At 42.9% G+C, this 15,458-nt stretch overlaps 1 protein-coding gene across 1 annotated transcript in view; it reads left to right on the plus strand.

Moving 5' to 3' along the window:
- The first annotated feature begins 753 nt into the window (after window positions 1–753).
- Window positions 754–15,458, plus strand: part of aplp1 (amyloid beta (A4) precursor-like protein 1) — a 25,439-nt gene continuing 10,734 nt past the window's right edge. The window contains exon 1 of the mRNA XM_068756091.1: window positions 754–819. Within this exon, the coding sequence (XP_068612192.1) occupies window positions 754–819 (66 nt within the window). The remainder of the gene's footprint in view (window positions 820–15,458) is intronic.

The raw sequence follows: 15,458 nt of genomic DNA on the forward strand, positions 1-15,458 counted from the left end.
TCTCATTTTCTATACTCATATTCCATAAAGAGAAGTTGTAATACAGTATTTTCTACTATTTGTGTTGTTCCGTGGTACCAGTGGTTTCCAACCTTTTAGGTTTATGAGGGATAATCTTCATCTTGAGAATCCTCATTCCGTGTTTCAGCCTTTATGTACTGTGCATGAGAACCGAAGTATTTCATTAGTAGTATTTTGAGAGGTTTCTTTTTTTTAGGCTTTTTTTTTTTTTTTTTAGATCTAACCGAATTTACTTTTGTTAACAAAATAAAACCCGGGGATGACATGGTTTCTGCATCCAAACGTGAGCTGATATATTTTATAAGCAGTTGAAGGATTTTGACAACAGCACAGCAGGTCTGTTCGCTGTCATCCCGGCGATAAGGGGATTTTTTGTATTTATTTTTTTAGTTCTTTTATTTTATTTCTGGAAGCAGGTTATCAGGAGGCGACTCCGCGGTGCGTTCACGGCCCATCGCCACCAGATGTCTCTCTTGAACAAGGCACAGTGAAAGCTCCGTGAGGAAAGTCCGCAGAAACAGGGCTTGGTTCTGACAGAATTCATCCTGCTAAAATCCCAGGCTGCCATTGGGGAGCCCGTCGGCAGGAGCGCGCAGGACGCAGACGCAGGAGATCTCGCAGGAAGGCGCACAAGAACTCAGCGTCAATCACTTCAGCTGATGTGACCAGACTGCGTTCTTTATTTTGTCATCTCAAAAATCGATATTTAAAGAGGCAAAAGAAAGGCGGAAAATGGGACATATCGCAATACCTATGATGATGGCCGTGTTGTCCTACTGCGTGCGGGGAAATGTCGAGGTAAGAGCGACAGTTTCTGGATCAGGGATAACAATGGCGCAGCGACGGTTGAAGGGAAGATCGATGCAATACATTTGACAGATTCTGTATTTTCATTCGTGTCATTAGTAGACATAATGTCACTTTCATGCTGAGACGTTTTCCATATCATTTGGTGTCACGCATTCAAATCTGGGGCAGGTTTCATTAGTAAATGCAAAAGCGCCGTTTTACGTTTGATGAAGTGATGAGTTTACATAAACGCACTGATTTGGGAAATGATCTGCCACAGCGCTAAAACACCGGGGGGGGGGGGGGGGGGGGGGGGGCTTTTTGGGTACGTTCGACTCGCTGCGTCAAGTCCAGGCCTGTATCGGGCGTGAAAAACGTTCCATACGCTTCCAGCTCTGTGCAGGGATGGAGATCAAATCCCATCTAGTTGCATCCCACCCGTCCTTCCAGAGTGCTGCAGGACGCAGTTAAAGGCATGCTGCGTTGTGTTGCCACGGGTTTCCATGACATGACATGACATAACATAGAATGATGCAAGAGTCAGCTTTCATAGTTAAGGCATTGCTTTGAAAATGAAGGTGCTGACTCTATTGATCTGAAAGGGCATGACTTTGACACATCGCTGGCCATGCGCTGCCTGAGTGTGATACAGCGTGTCCTAATTAGTGATGCGAGGTCATCCTATTGCTACCTGACATCACCAGAAGAACGGAAGGAGAGAGTGAAGGTCTTACAGCGATAGATCAGCTCTTCCTCCCTTCCCTTCTTTTTCATCGCCATTTCTCGCAGGCACAGCGTTTTGACGTTCCTCGACCTTTATTTCCTCAATAAATTCTCGGCCATCTTTCACCAGGCCCTCGATGATGGAGCCGAGGCAGGAATTCAGATTTGATGAAGCTCAGCCATGCAGTAACGGGGTGGTGTTGGAGGTCTAAATACAAAGGGGGGGTAGGAGGGAGGATGAGTCATGGCAGCGCAGCTGAAGCTGGGGCCCAGTTTCATCTATTGGAGCTCCGCCGTATCTGAGCTGGAATGTGGAGAATCTCAACTGTCGGTTCAGAGTGTCACCGAGTTCCAACGAGGACTTCTGAGATGTTTATTTATTAGCTATCTGTAACTGCTTCTCCTTTCATTCTGAAATAATTTCACTTCTCTATAAGAGCCTTAGCGGGATTAGTGCTGTGCTGAGGAAGAGGCTTTAGCGCCGTGCACAGAGACCTGTCCACGAAGGTTTATGCTGAAGATTACTCATTGAGAGGGTTCGCTGGCTGGATTACATTCTGGCATTAGTCCTAATAAAACTGTCAGCTTCCCTTAATTTACTCAGCTTTCCTTCAGCTGAAACACAGATTGAATTTTCTGGAACAGTTATTGTTTTGGTTGAAATTAAGTCTTGCTGCAGTCTTGCTGCGAAGAGACAGACGCGTTGTCGTTATTTCGAGTACAGTCATAGCCTTTGTTGCAGCCCAACAAACACGAAGGGCATGCACGAACTTGCAGGTGTGCACCTCCGTGGGTGCCTGCGAACTTAAATCATGTAATCTGACCTTCATAGAGCAGTGAGCGATTTGGATTGACTTCACTATCCTTCATGTGAATTGTGTGTGTTCTCCTGTTAACAATGTATTGGAACATATACTAATACATGCGTCAGATGTCGGACAGTTTCCCACAACATTCGTACCACGATTGCTAAGAAGGCGCATGCGGACTATTTGGTTTAGATCAACCCTCCCACAACACACAGTGACCTCTAACATATAAGGGCTCAGCTGCTCTGTGGGTACAGCGCCTCTCAGGCACGTCTGACCTTTGGCACAAGGAGCAGTCCGGCCTCTTTGAGGTAATGAGTTCCACAACCAGTGTTTTCGGTAGATGTGAACCCAGCTCTATATGGTTGGTACCGGCTCTGGTTCCTACACCCCCCCAGATATGACATGCAGAGGCAGAGGTTATGTAATCGCCAGTGTTTGTCTGTCTGCCCGTCCAGCCATCCATCTGTTCGCAAGATAACTCAAAAGGTTCTGGATGGATCTTGATCAAATCGTCAGGAAATGTTGGGAATATTACCAGGAACTGATGATTACATTTTGGTGATGATCCAGAAGAGATCCTGGATTCTGGATCAGTTTGAAAGTTTAGTTAACATTGCAGTCAATGGAGCTTCAATATTTGTTCCTCAATATCTCGATTGATTATTGACCGATATTTATGGAATTTAACACAGTCTGAAATTCTTAAACAACATGCTATTGAAATTGCTGAAATATTATATGAGCGTTTTAGTGCATCCCGATCCTTAGTATGAAAATTATTATGTATTTTCTGAATTGTTTATTTACAGGAAAATATCATAAAACAATTTCAAAGCTTTGCATGAGTGTCGTCCTCTTCTTCAATTGGTAAGGTGGAATAGATGCTGCAACTGTATGTTTTTAATATTTCATTTCATAGTGTGCTATATTTTGTAAGTGGTGATATATTATACGTTTTTTTTATTTCATTGTACCGATCCAGGTTAAGTAATGTACAAATGCTTCCATATATGATGTAAGTGTTGCTTAGCTTTACAACCTTTACTTCATCTGCTCCCAGATGTTTGAAGTCGTTTCTCAGTGTTGCAGTTTTTGTTATAACGCAGAGAGTAAGTACGGACAAAAAAAAATATCATCAGGTACCAGTATCGCTCGGATTCATAATGATATTGTGAATCCGGTCAAAACAGAAAAACAATAAGTCAGTCTGCAGTACCGGTAATTGAACTGGAGTTTTGCTATAACAAACCCGGAGAGGAACAAAAATGATTTAAGGAGCAAAAGCAATCATGCAATAATTGTGTTTGTGTGTAGCTATATAAGATGAGCGAGAGGCTAGGGACTGCAGGCATTCTCAGCTTTAGTCCAACAATTTGTTTTTGTCAACCTGCATTTATCAAGCTAAATGACCGCAGTGTGATCCTTGGGTTGTGTTAAAGGGAGTGTTATAGCCCAGAGAGGCTGCAGAGCAACAGCCGGGAGGACGCAGAAAGCAACTCGTACTATCTGCAGCTTTCAGGAAATAAAGGATGTCATAAAGCGGAATGGGAGGGCGTGAAAGGGAAGGGAAGAATGGAAGGCAGCAAGCAAATTTATTAACGGTAATTTTAGGCCTTATGCTGAAATACAGATTCATGCAACTCTCCACCCCCGTGTGCCTCTCACTGCAGTAACACAAGAGAATCTGCTAACAAAAAAGATAAGGATAAGCAGATTTGTCTCTCTCATACACACACACACACACACACTGCCCTACAGTCAATTAATTTTAGAGCCAAGAGATAATCGGGTTCCACTAATGGATTCCTGTGTGCACGCAATTCTCTACGACATATCCATGTGCCAGGGGGCATAAAAACGTCCCGTTTTATTGCATCACATGTTCTTCCTCCTGTTCTCTTCATCTGGCTTCCTGTCCAAGGTATTAAAACACAGGACTCGGATATAAATCCTGCAGAGTCATAGTGAAAGGAGAGCTACACTACACCACAGGAACAGAGCATTGTAAATGTGCCTTAGCAATGGGGTTGTTACCCAAAATTAGTTCATATTTTTTATCCATCTACTGAATATCAGATATTGTGCACTGTGTGTGCAAACAGAACTTCTTCAGACTTTGAGTTCTTGCATGCTAAAACCCGATTACATGCACCAGTGTGTGTTCCGGATTGCGTCCGAGGGTCTTTGCGTGTGTCCGTTCATGTCACAGGTTTGTCCAGGGTTACCTTGGGATTGGGATAGCGCGTATAGAGCTGTTTTGATCAAATCCAGTTGTGGCTCCGCTCCAGAGTCTTGCAGGGAAGAGATATCATTAAGCTTAATGGGTTGCAAAGCGAGATGTTTAGTCCTGCTGCAGCCATCGGGAGGTTTCAGGGGAGGGCCTCCTCAAAAAGCATCTGCAGTGTGGTGATAACACTCCTCCATGTTCGAGAGGAAAGTGAGAGAGAGCACACCGAAACAGATTGCTGATGGGGGGAGGGGGGGATTACTCTGCACGGCACATCGGATGGTCTGAGAAACAGTGAACATGAAGATGAATGAGGAAAGAGTGTAAGTGATTTAGAGCATGTAGAATGTTATTTGGGTTACAGGGTGGGGTGCATGCTAATGGAGGAAACAAGGCTTGCTGCTACTCAACCTGCGCTGCTGGTTGAGCACAGAGATCCATCTCTGTCATGTACATGTATTCACAGGTGGCCTTGAAATGAGATGAAGGTTGGGTGGGCAGAAAAGCCTGTGGCCAGAGCCGAGCAGTGAGCTTTATGAAAGGAGGACGGAAAAATCTCATTTCCTTAACGGCCTTGGCTGCAGGGCTTAAGAGTGTGAGGTTTGCATGCTCCACTGAGACTGTTCTGCGCCAGGGTTAATATTCTGCAGAAGAATGTTTAAAGCCGTAATGGAGGGAAATGGATGTGCTCTTTGACAGGTCATTTTTGCTCTGCCACAGTAATGGCTATGCACGTGCAAAGATATTTTCACAACACGATGCAGTGCTCAAAAAACATTCCTGGACTTATTCACAGCAACAGGCCTGACATAGAAGAAAAAGGTGTAAAAAAAATGCATTTTTTTTTAAGAATTAGAATTTGATTCTAGCACTTTTCCATTTGTAGTTTACCAAAATGTCGATGCACTGGTGATTCAAGCCTGCTCGGCAAGGGGTCAGGCCACAGAGAAGACGAGCAACACTCTCAAAGTGAGGAGTTTTATTTTATTATTTCAAAAGTTGAGTCAGTTTCCATGAAATAAACATTTACTGCATAGTTTATTTCAATATGATTGATCAACAACTCGCATGGCTTTAAAACTCCCAGCTCTGTGAGGAGAACTAAAAGCTCACTTCTAACCTTTAATCCAAATGTTGCTCAGGAGCAGTGATATCAGTGGCATGGAAATCCAAACACACACTCGTGTGCTAGCGGATGCATTCTGAGTCCGCACACACTCCGGCTTCTTTTTAAAGATAGCACGCTGCAGAAGCTGCATCAATTATTAAACGCCGTGGAAAGCCTTGGGCTCCCTCTTGTCAACGGGGCTTTGGCACTTGTCACGCATCCTCTCCACCCTTCGCCGCCAGTCCTCAGTCTTACCTGTTTTTCTTTTTAAAGCGCCACACCCTTCCTCATCCTCCACGGCTACTCCCCAGCCTCGCTCTCTAGAGAACACAAAGAAATTCCCCATTCCTGATTGCTTGCCTCCCCACATCCATCCTCCTTGTCTGTGCCCCAGCCTCCCCCATTCTCCCCCCCCACCAGATCCCAGAGGCAGTCACTACCCCTCCCCTTCTTACTGTCCCAGACGCTGCGCCTCCATCTGCCCCCGCTGCTTTTATTGGCCAGTGACATCTTTTCACTTTCCTTGCGATTGTTCTTGAATAATTCATGCAAACCCCCCCGTCATTCTGTCTTTTTTTTTTTTCTTCCACTTTGCATTTTATCTTCATTACCTTCTCCAAGGAGGTCACGCTTTCTATCACGTTTGCTGACAGGCTGTCTGATTGTCAGCATGTGCCCAATTTTCATGAAAGCTGGTCAAAGGGTGCGCCATATCCCAAAGAAGAACCGATTGTATTTTTTTAAGTGACACTAAGACAGCAGGTGCACAACAAACAAGCTATTGAACATTTGAATGAAGACAGGGCGTGGCATCATTGTTGGGTGGTTTTTCATGGCTAGGTTCTAAACACAAATAAATAAAAATACGGTATGTATTGTAAACATCCTTGCACCCTTTTCACCAGTAGCAGCAAAATATTAGATAAGATGCGGCCGCATTCAGCATCTCTGGGCATACCACCACAAAAAACGTGATGACCTTTGTGATTTATTTTATTTTATTATTGTAGTGATGGATCAGTTACACGCAACTGTTACGGTAATACTTGATCTAGAAATTACAAGTTTGTTGGGTGTTGGCCTTGTCCTTTTTGTTTCGACTCTGCCTGCCGTGATTTTCATCTGCTGCTTCCTCTCTAATGCATGAAACAAATTCAGACTTCAGACTAGCACTTTAAAGCAGTCAGTCTTGTTCAGTTGTTTAATGAGCTGTGTAATGTAATTTGCCTGCTACCTCTGAGCATTTTCCCTTCATGCATTCAATGAAATGATCTTTTAGGGATTTCCTACATACCCACAAAGCTTTCTGATAATCACCAGACAACTAGTGCGAACAAATCGCCCTTAGTTTTGTATGTGGAAGCGATAAAGTAACCACAATATGGAAAACTGGACATTCAATGACTGCTTTTTCATTTTTTGTACGTACACCAATGAATGTAGTTGCTACAAAAAAAAAAAAATTGCTTGAAAGTGAAATGTGATATTTTATTTGTGGCCTTGAAAATCAGCAGCTGTTTATCTACGGTACCAGTGTTTTCGTGTTTTAGGTTGGTTTGTCAGGAATGCACGATTCCAGCGAAGGAGTCTCAAATGTATTTGTCCTTTCTGAGACAGAATGTTCCCACAGCATTTGACTCAGCATTCAAAAACAGAGAGAGAAAAATAGTCTTTCATTGTTTGCTCATCTAGGAGTTATGTGCTCTCCCATGTTGTCCAATACTCAGCAGACATATTTCAGAATGAATTTATAACAATGAAATAATAATAATAAAACGGAACAAATAAAGTTCTGAAGAACAAGTGAACAGTCTTTTGTATAGATTGTCTCAATTATTCAACCATTTTCCTTTCAGTTGGACAGTCTGTGCAGACTTTATGTCCTGAAGAAATGAGATGACACTAATATTTAATCTACTAAATGATTCTGCAGCACAGACTTCCAGACCACACACATTATCTCTCCAGTGTCCCGGTCTAAAATAACACTGAGACAGCCAATGCAAGACGGGACGTGTCAACCTGATATGATCTGTCGTTTTTTTGTCAATAGAGCAGCTGTTAGATCTTTAAGTTATCTTTATGCAAGAGACTTTATCACGTGTGTTGGTCTAATTTGATGGAGATGAGTCACATTAAATCCTTTCTTTTGTAACAGTGTGTTTGAGCATGGGACGAATGACAAATCACCAGCGACTGATTCATCACCTCCTTTGATTTATACCATGGGTAAAGATGGACCAAATGTTTAATGATCCTCAAATATAATATAATATATAAATATATAAACAATAGTAATCAATACTGTATTTTCGAATGCGGTAGGTTGCTTAACTTAATTATTTTTAGGTAATGGTATCAATTTGAAATATTTGAGCCAAATAAATTTGGTTACCACTGAAATAAAGGATACTAAAATCACCAACATATTGGATGTTGTTTTTGATAAACCATCAAAATTGTTGATAATAATTGATCAGTTCATAATATTGTATTTATATATTACATGTTTAGATTATTATAATGCTATAAATGAAAGTGCGTTGCTGTAGTCAGCGTTGTGTTGCATGTGTACCTGTTCTGACTGTTGGTTAGATGTCGAGAGGGTGTTGTCCCATGTTTGTTCCTATTTATTATGCTTTTCATTAAATGTAATTCACTCTGTGGTCCGATGAAACATTTTTGGCACAATAGAATATGAGACACTTTGGGTTTTCTACAGGCCCACTATTGTGGTTTCATTTAAGTGGTTTGTACACAATCAGCAGACTGTGAAAAACAAAGCTAGCCAACCATGAAGCCGGTGATAAGGGACTTTTCAAGGATTGCAAGTCAATCCAAATGTGTGTGTGGTGGTGGGGGGGGCAGAGAGAGAGAGAGAACTGAGTGACATGCTTGAAATTCTGTAAGGGCCAGTTGCTACGGTAACAGGGAAGGTAACCGGCTCCTGTGGGTGGTGTTACCACGGTAACTACCCTCAGAGGACAAGGATGCTGAGAGAGAGCTGGTGGAGGAGAGCGCTTAAATAAATGTGTGTTCATGCTTTGGATTGGATGATGTGAGATAGATGAAGAGGATGACAAGTGAGTGCAAGCTGATGTACCAATTCAGCACCAATTTATTGATTGATGGGTTTCACTTGTTAATAACAAGAGATATCATGAGGTGTATAATTTGAACAGAACTAAAAACCATGTGTCATGTGAATTAAATGGATCCGGGTTAATCAGGGTAAATTTTCACAACAAAACAATAAAGGCTTTCTATTCTATTCTATTCTATTCCATTCTGGTTTTGCTGACCTTTACTAAGACACTGTAGTAATGGGCAAATGGATTTGTTGTATCTTCAAAAGCTACGGATCTAGATCCAGAATAATCCGCCTTTACTGAAAGCGATGCTTTTTGTGAATAACTTCTAAACTAATGATGATCAATGTGAATCAAGTTGCTAAAAGTCTGTTTTCATGGTGAAGGAATCTAAAAATATAGATAGCATGAATGTAAGACAATAATTTTTAGTACCGTATAAATCACAGTATAGAGAGACTGAGGTGCTTTTCTAGTTATTATTTATTTGACCAGTTTATCAACAGCTAAAATATCCTGCTTGTGACCGAACTATCTCTACCATGTAAGTGCAGATTTGTGGCCCTTGATTGTGTTGTGGGAGTCACAGTCGTCCTGCAGAAAATCCCTGCTTCACGGTGATTGTGTCGACACACGGATGTTTCAGCCGGACCTGCAGTTGCCGTCTCTCCGCTAAGCCCTTGATCCCTTCAATCCCCTGAGATTGTTCTTCAATTTGAAATATCTGGAGGCAGCGTTTGGCTGTAATATGTTTGCATTCCCATGATATGTTGCTTTCCAGGGAACAAGGCTCAGCAGTGTCGTATAACAATAATAAAATAAAAAGGATCAGCAATACGACTGGAAGCGAAAATCTGTTCAGTTTGGCCGAGCAGAAGAAGCTGCATCTCGCTTGTTTTCAGAGTTTATGTTTTTCTGGATGGATTTATGAAACGCCACGACGCGGTTGTTGCTCTCCCACGTATCTGCACTGTGTCACCAACGTGATCATGCTTTGTGCGTCTCTCTTTTTGGACAGCAACCAGACACGGGGTGCCGTCATTATGGTGCATGACTCAGAGGAAGCTTTTTTTTTTTTTTATGTGGTTGGAGCACACTGGGGTGTTACTCAGCCTACTCTGTGTGCAACACAAATATCACAATCAATTGACGCATCCACACGTTGCCCAATGAAGCCTTTCCACAGAACTGGGAACACCACGCATGAAACCTGAACAAAACAGGAAACTCCCACAAGCAGAGAGTCTGTTAGAGCTTTGCCACAGATGCTGATGAATGACAGGAACTGTAGTCACTCGAAAAAATACAACGTGACAGGAAGCAAATGTTACCGAAACAATGGGTGTAAAATTCAGACGCGTGAAGTAAAGCTGGTTTTAGATCGAATGACGACGGCTATGTGTGAATTTAATGTGGAGAGCGAACATCTGGGAAATCTGGGCTGCTAAGCTTCTGTGATTTTGAATGGAGTTAGAAATCTTTGCATAAGAGAGAGATCAGCTTTCTTATATGGCAATATGGCACTCTGATCTGATATTTACAGACCACCAGTGGGCACAGCGCTGAGTAAACGCATCCCTAAATAACACCAATCCTGAAAGTGTTGCCGCAGCCTTCCCTTCCATCGAGTTTCTGGTAGCGATGCCATCTGAGGTGATCTGTCTTGAAGGTATTTGACATTAAACAGAGTATTGGGAGCTGGTTTTCGGCTGCTGCGTCAGACCGAGATGAACTCTGGTGATTATAGGGCCATCTGCTCCCAGCTGGAGGCTCGGCCGCTGTAATCTGGGCTGATGAAGTCTGTTTCAGAAAAGGTTGTGAAGTCTTCATGTGCACAGCGAAGGGCCTCCATTACGATGGCGATCAAGTATTGAAATGAGGCATTATGTTTAATGTTCAATAAGTGACTGTATGTGGCTTACAGGAAGACACTATAGAGCACAACATAAAGGATAAAGCAATTTTTTCCGCTCTGCCCATCAGTGCCTACTGAAGAGAAAATGAAAGGCAATTAGCTATTAGTAGATGAGAGATGTACATTAATGAGTGAACGTGCAGCACTAACAACCTTTATCCTCCTTTGTCCCCTCTGCACCATGAGCGTCTGGCAGACTAATGTTGCTACTCTAATAAGTACGTGCCACACCAGGAAGAGGCTGATGGAGCCGATGAATAATTAACCAGCATGATTATAATGATGAATGGTCCAAAATCAATCTGGAACATTTAGCACTGGCCTGGGGAGGGAGGCCAATCGACGGCGTGTCAGCATTGTGTGAAAGCTGTTAGGAAGGATATCAAGGATAGGGCGGCCCGGGTGGATGGAGCGCGGCCTTGAGACGAGGTGGAAGGAAAACACCCACTAGTCAGCCATCTGTGCTGCAGAGAGGCACAAAGAAATGCATGGGAAGCCGTGTGGGTGTGTGTGTGGGTGTGTGTGTGCGTTGCATTTGTTCATGGGTTCTACATTGAGTCTCATTTGTACAATGCAATCGAGATGAATGATGGGGCGTTTAACGGTTCCCAATGTTATTCCAGTTAACAACAACGACAGGGATTCAGCAGGCTTTTCACTCAGATGCGTCAGATAAAACTGCAGGTATAGGTAAATAAGATGTATCAGCAATGTAATGACAAAACAATATAATGTTTTAATGAAATACTGTGAACTCGGGCAACAACTAGAAAAGCACTCAGAGAGCGCAGACCTCTGCCGAGCAGCTCATTCCTCTCATAATTGGATTTACACCGTGATCTGGATCATCATCAAAAGGTTCTGAATTGTTCTTGGTATCTTTATACACCAACCATGAAAACCATGTGTATTTTTAACTGATCTTTTAATCTGAAAATTGAGTTTTCAATGTTAAAATTGAATATTTATTCCTAACGTCATTCTGGATCCGATCCAGATGAAGTTTGGTGATGAGATAGAGGCCCCCACCCGACATGACTGTGTCAAATTCCATAAACATTGGTCAATAATCAACTGAGATATTGAGCAACAGATTTTGTAGCTCCATTGACTGCAATGTCACCAGAAATGTCAAACTGATCCAGAATCCAGGATCTCTTCTGGATCATCACCAAAATGTAATCACCTGTTCCTGGGAACATTTCATCAGGAAGAAGCTGGGAAATGACAGCGACATGCACACACGTACACACACACATACACAGAGAGAGAGAGATATTACTAGAATGGTACTCAGTAGCTTAAACTCCTTTAATTCAAACAAGGCATGTGCTCCACTGAGTCTCATTTAAGTTCCTTGAGAAATGAAAGAAAATATTTGCTACGCTCCTTTGTCTGGTTTGCCCAAAAACCCACCATCAGCAGTCAGGCTGTTGCTAAGCGGCCATTAACTGTGGGTGAAATGGATTAGTCTATTGATAATTATCACTCACTAATTTTTAAGCAGTTGTGTTTGAGGAAGCTATAATGTGCAGTTTGACTTTGACAGTGCATACATTTACTTGATCACGTCAATCAATCAACATTTCCTTTTTGATGCCAAGCGTTCATCCTCACCTTCGTTTGGACAAACAAACAACATGTATTTTAGCTGTCAACTTATGAAAGCCTGTTCCTCTGGACTGAAGTAGACAGCATGTGATCAGCCCCCTGAGTGGAATGACGCAGCAAACAGCCATTTTTTAATGGGAGAACACAAACAGCCTGAAGCGGAAAGCCTGGGTTACAAAACCACCGCTGTGATGCCCTTTATTGTAGCTGGGTTTTTAAGTTCAGTCGGACTCGCTCCTGCAAGGAAAATCAGGTTGAACATGCTTTGTCATAATAGTTGAAAATAGTTGAATGAATGAATGTGCAACGTTGTCTGTTTCTAAAGCCAAGAATAAAAAAAAAAAAAAATAGTGCTTCACGCATGTGCCTCAGATCATTATGTCACGTGTAGCAGAAATATATTAAATATGGTCAAATAAAGTTAAAGAAACAATGAATCGCATTTATGCGTGGAATTGGCTGCATGAAATGGCATCTTGCTCCAGAACAGCGAGTATGTACCGGTATTGTAAAGCCTCTGGTGCCTTTATGGGACTGTTCAGTCTGCAGCAACGTGTATAAGCTGGACATGTGATGGGTGGGCAGATCTCGCTTGCCTGTTAGGGCCAGGAGATTGCATCATTCCAGAGGGTGAACTCATGCTGCAACATGAGGGTGGAACAGGTGCTACAATTTTAATTAGAACAGGGTGGAAGACTCTTAAGTGATCCTATATCTGTTGTAGACATTTATTCCGAGTCCTCTGCTCTGCAGCATAATTTCCTCTACTAGAGGGATATGCGTGTAAATCTGATTAAGCATTATGCTATCTGCATCAGCTGTTCTTGTCTTCGTGAAGAATGAGTTCCAGTTTCCGTGGGATCAGTTGGTTTTCCTCGTGATGCTCTCTGTAATGGCGGAGAAAAATAAAAGAGAAAGGGAGCCGAAGGAGGCAAACAGGCTGGCGATGAGGCAGAAAGCCAATCGATGCGTAATATCACCAGGTTGTTATTAATGATGCAGCACTCTGCAGCGGGGAGCTGTCAAGCTTCTGGAACTTCAGCCTCCTCAGCATTATAACATGATATGTGGAACTCAGGGTGGCTGCAGCACCGCCTCGCCATATTTGAAGCACCGCAAATACGCCTGCAAACTGTACTGTTTATGTACGCTGAAGTACTTTCTCACTGAGATGTGGACAGCGGCCATTCTTTCACTGGAGAAGAACCTTAACTGTGGACAGATTGTGTGGCATTACCGTGAGACCAAATGGATCGCTGTGCCTGACGGAGACTGGGAAGGCTTCATCATTCTATCCTCACATGGTGCCTTTAAAACGCTCATATGTCCAGCTGGCATTCAAATGGGGACTGCACGCAACAAAGACACTGAAAAGCTGCGGCCACATGCTTGCCAGGCTAAAGGGAATTGCAGTTGGGAATTTTAAGTCAAAAACGTGGACAAAACAGGCAAATTACGGCACAAGAATGTGCCTCATTCTCTGCAGCCATAGCTATATTTAACTGATCAAAATTCAAATCCTTCCTAACAGACAGGCCGCTGTCTGTGTCTGCTGAAGTCCTCCAATCAGAGAACATGGTTTTTAATAAGTTTCAAGTTGGTGCCAGACGCCTCCCTGACTCCTCCCTGACTCCTCCTTAGTATCCCACTGACAGATTCGTTAAGTTGGTGCACAACGAGGCTGACAAACAACATGCTGGTTCTGTAACTGAAGATGTCCAGTTCAGACCATGAGTTACTGCACGTCGATTTATATGCTGCGCGCGCAAGAGAGCAACTTGCATGTGCATCTTATAGTTTTAGGGTCTGCACTCATTTCTAATTTAGGTTCATTGTGAGAGTGAGACCTAATCTGGTCCCAGATCAGGTTGGAGATCTTTGCTGCGCTGGAGGTCAGGGCCTCAGGCTCTTGATGGAGCACTATTGATCGGGGGGGGGGGGGGGGGGGGGGGGGCGTGGTGATAGAGTTGCAGTCGCTCAGCATTGATTTTCCACAAGTGGAGTAGTGGAGAGCATGCAGAATGAGAGAGCTGGACGAGGCAGAGCTGGCAGGTTATCTTCTCAAATAGCCGGAGGTTTTTTCCTCCTGTGTGGCGCTGACCTTCTCCGAGTCGGAGCGATATCTCTGTAGACATTAGCTAAGCAGCTGCACTAGACTGACTGTTTCAGCATCGTCAGCTGCTGTTTTTCTTACCAACACAGCAGTACGCTTAAATGAAAAAGCTCCACCGTCAATAAATGACACAGCTCTGAATGAGAATATACCGTGGCTGTACGTAAAACTGCATGGGACGAAGCTTAAATGTGTTTTCTGTTATCTTACTAGAAATTATAAAGACTAACTAGTGGTGGCTGATTTGAAATAGAGATGACGGCTGACAGCCAACTGTTAGAACTGATGTCAGGAAGAAAAGGACAAATAGATAAAGAATTGTCTGGAAAATAAAGAATAGGCGAAAAGAAATCTTTAAAATGATGTGTTCAAAAAGGATGTTGTGGAATCTATACTGTAGCGTGAGACCAACTGCTACTAACACGTAATGATAGCTTTAGAAAACACTTTAGCGTTCACTGTGATTGCGACCTGCCTCAAGTTTCACTACAAGCCTGTCCTGTCTTAATACGACATTGAAATTAATGGAAAATAATTGCCTTATAAGGTAACAAAAAGTTATTCATAAATCGTTAAAAATGTGCCGTCTTTGGGATCTTGTCAGCCGTAATGAAAAGTACATCCGTAATTTGTACGAATCTGCAAGGACAAGCAGGAATGGAAACTCCTCTTAAACAATAATTAATAATTAAAATGCTCAGGCTTCTAAGGGCTCATCACATTTAGTGTAACTTTTAATTAAGACTTAAAAAGCTTCCGGTCGGCCAAGGCGGGGCTTCCCTTTGTTCAGGCTGCACTCCCCCAGATTGTTGTCCTCCATGTCTTCCCTTTGGACGATGCGTTTCCGCATTGGACAGTGTTCCTATCATGACTGTTGCTGCTCTAGAACTGGATCAAACAGGATATTTTCTATCTCATGACCCTGTTGAGGTTTACGAAGTCTCCTGTGCTGTTAATAGTACTTCTTTGTTCCCGCCCAGCCCTCGGCTCCTTTATTCCTCCCTGGGCCATCTCTGTCTCTACTCTGTGTGTTAATGTAGTGAAGGGGGA

This window comes from Brachionichthys hirsutus, chromosome 3, assembly GCF_040956055.1.
Source record: "Brachionichthys hirsutus isolate HB-005 chromosome 3, CSIRO-AGI_Bhir_v1, whole genome shotgun sequence".
Lineage (NCBI taxonomy): Eukaryota > Metazoa > Chordata > Actinopteri > Lophiiformes > Brachionichthyidae > Brachionichthys > Brachionichthys hirsutus.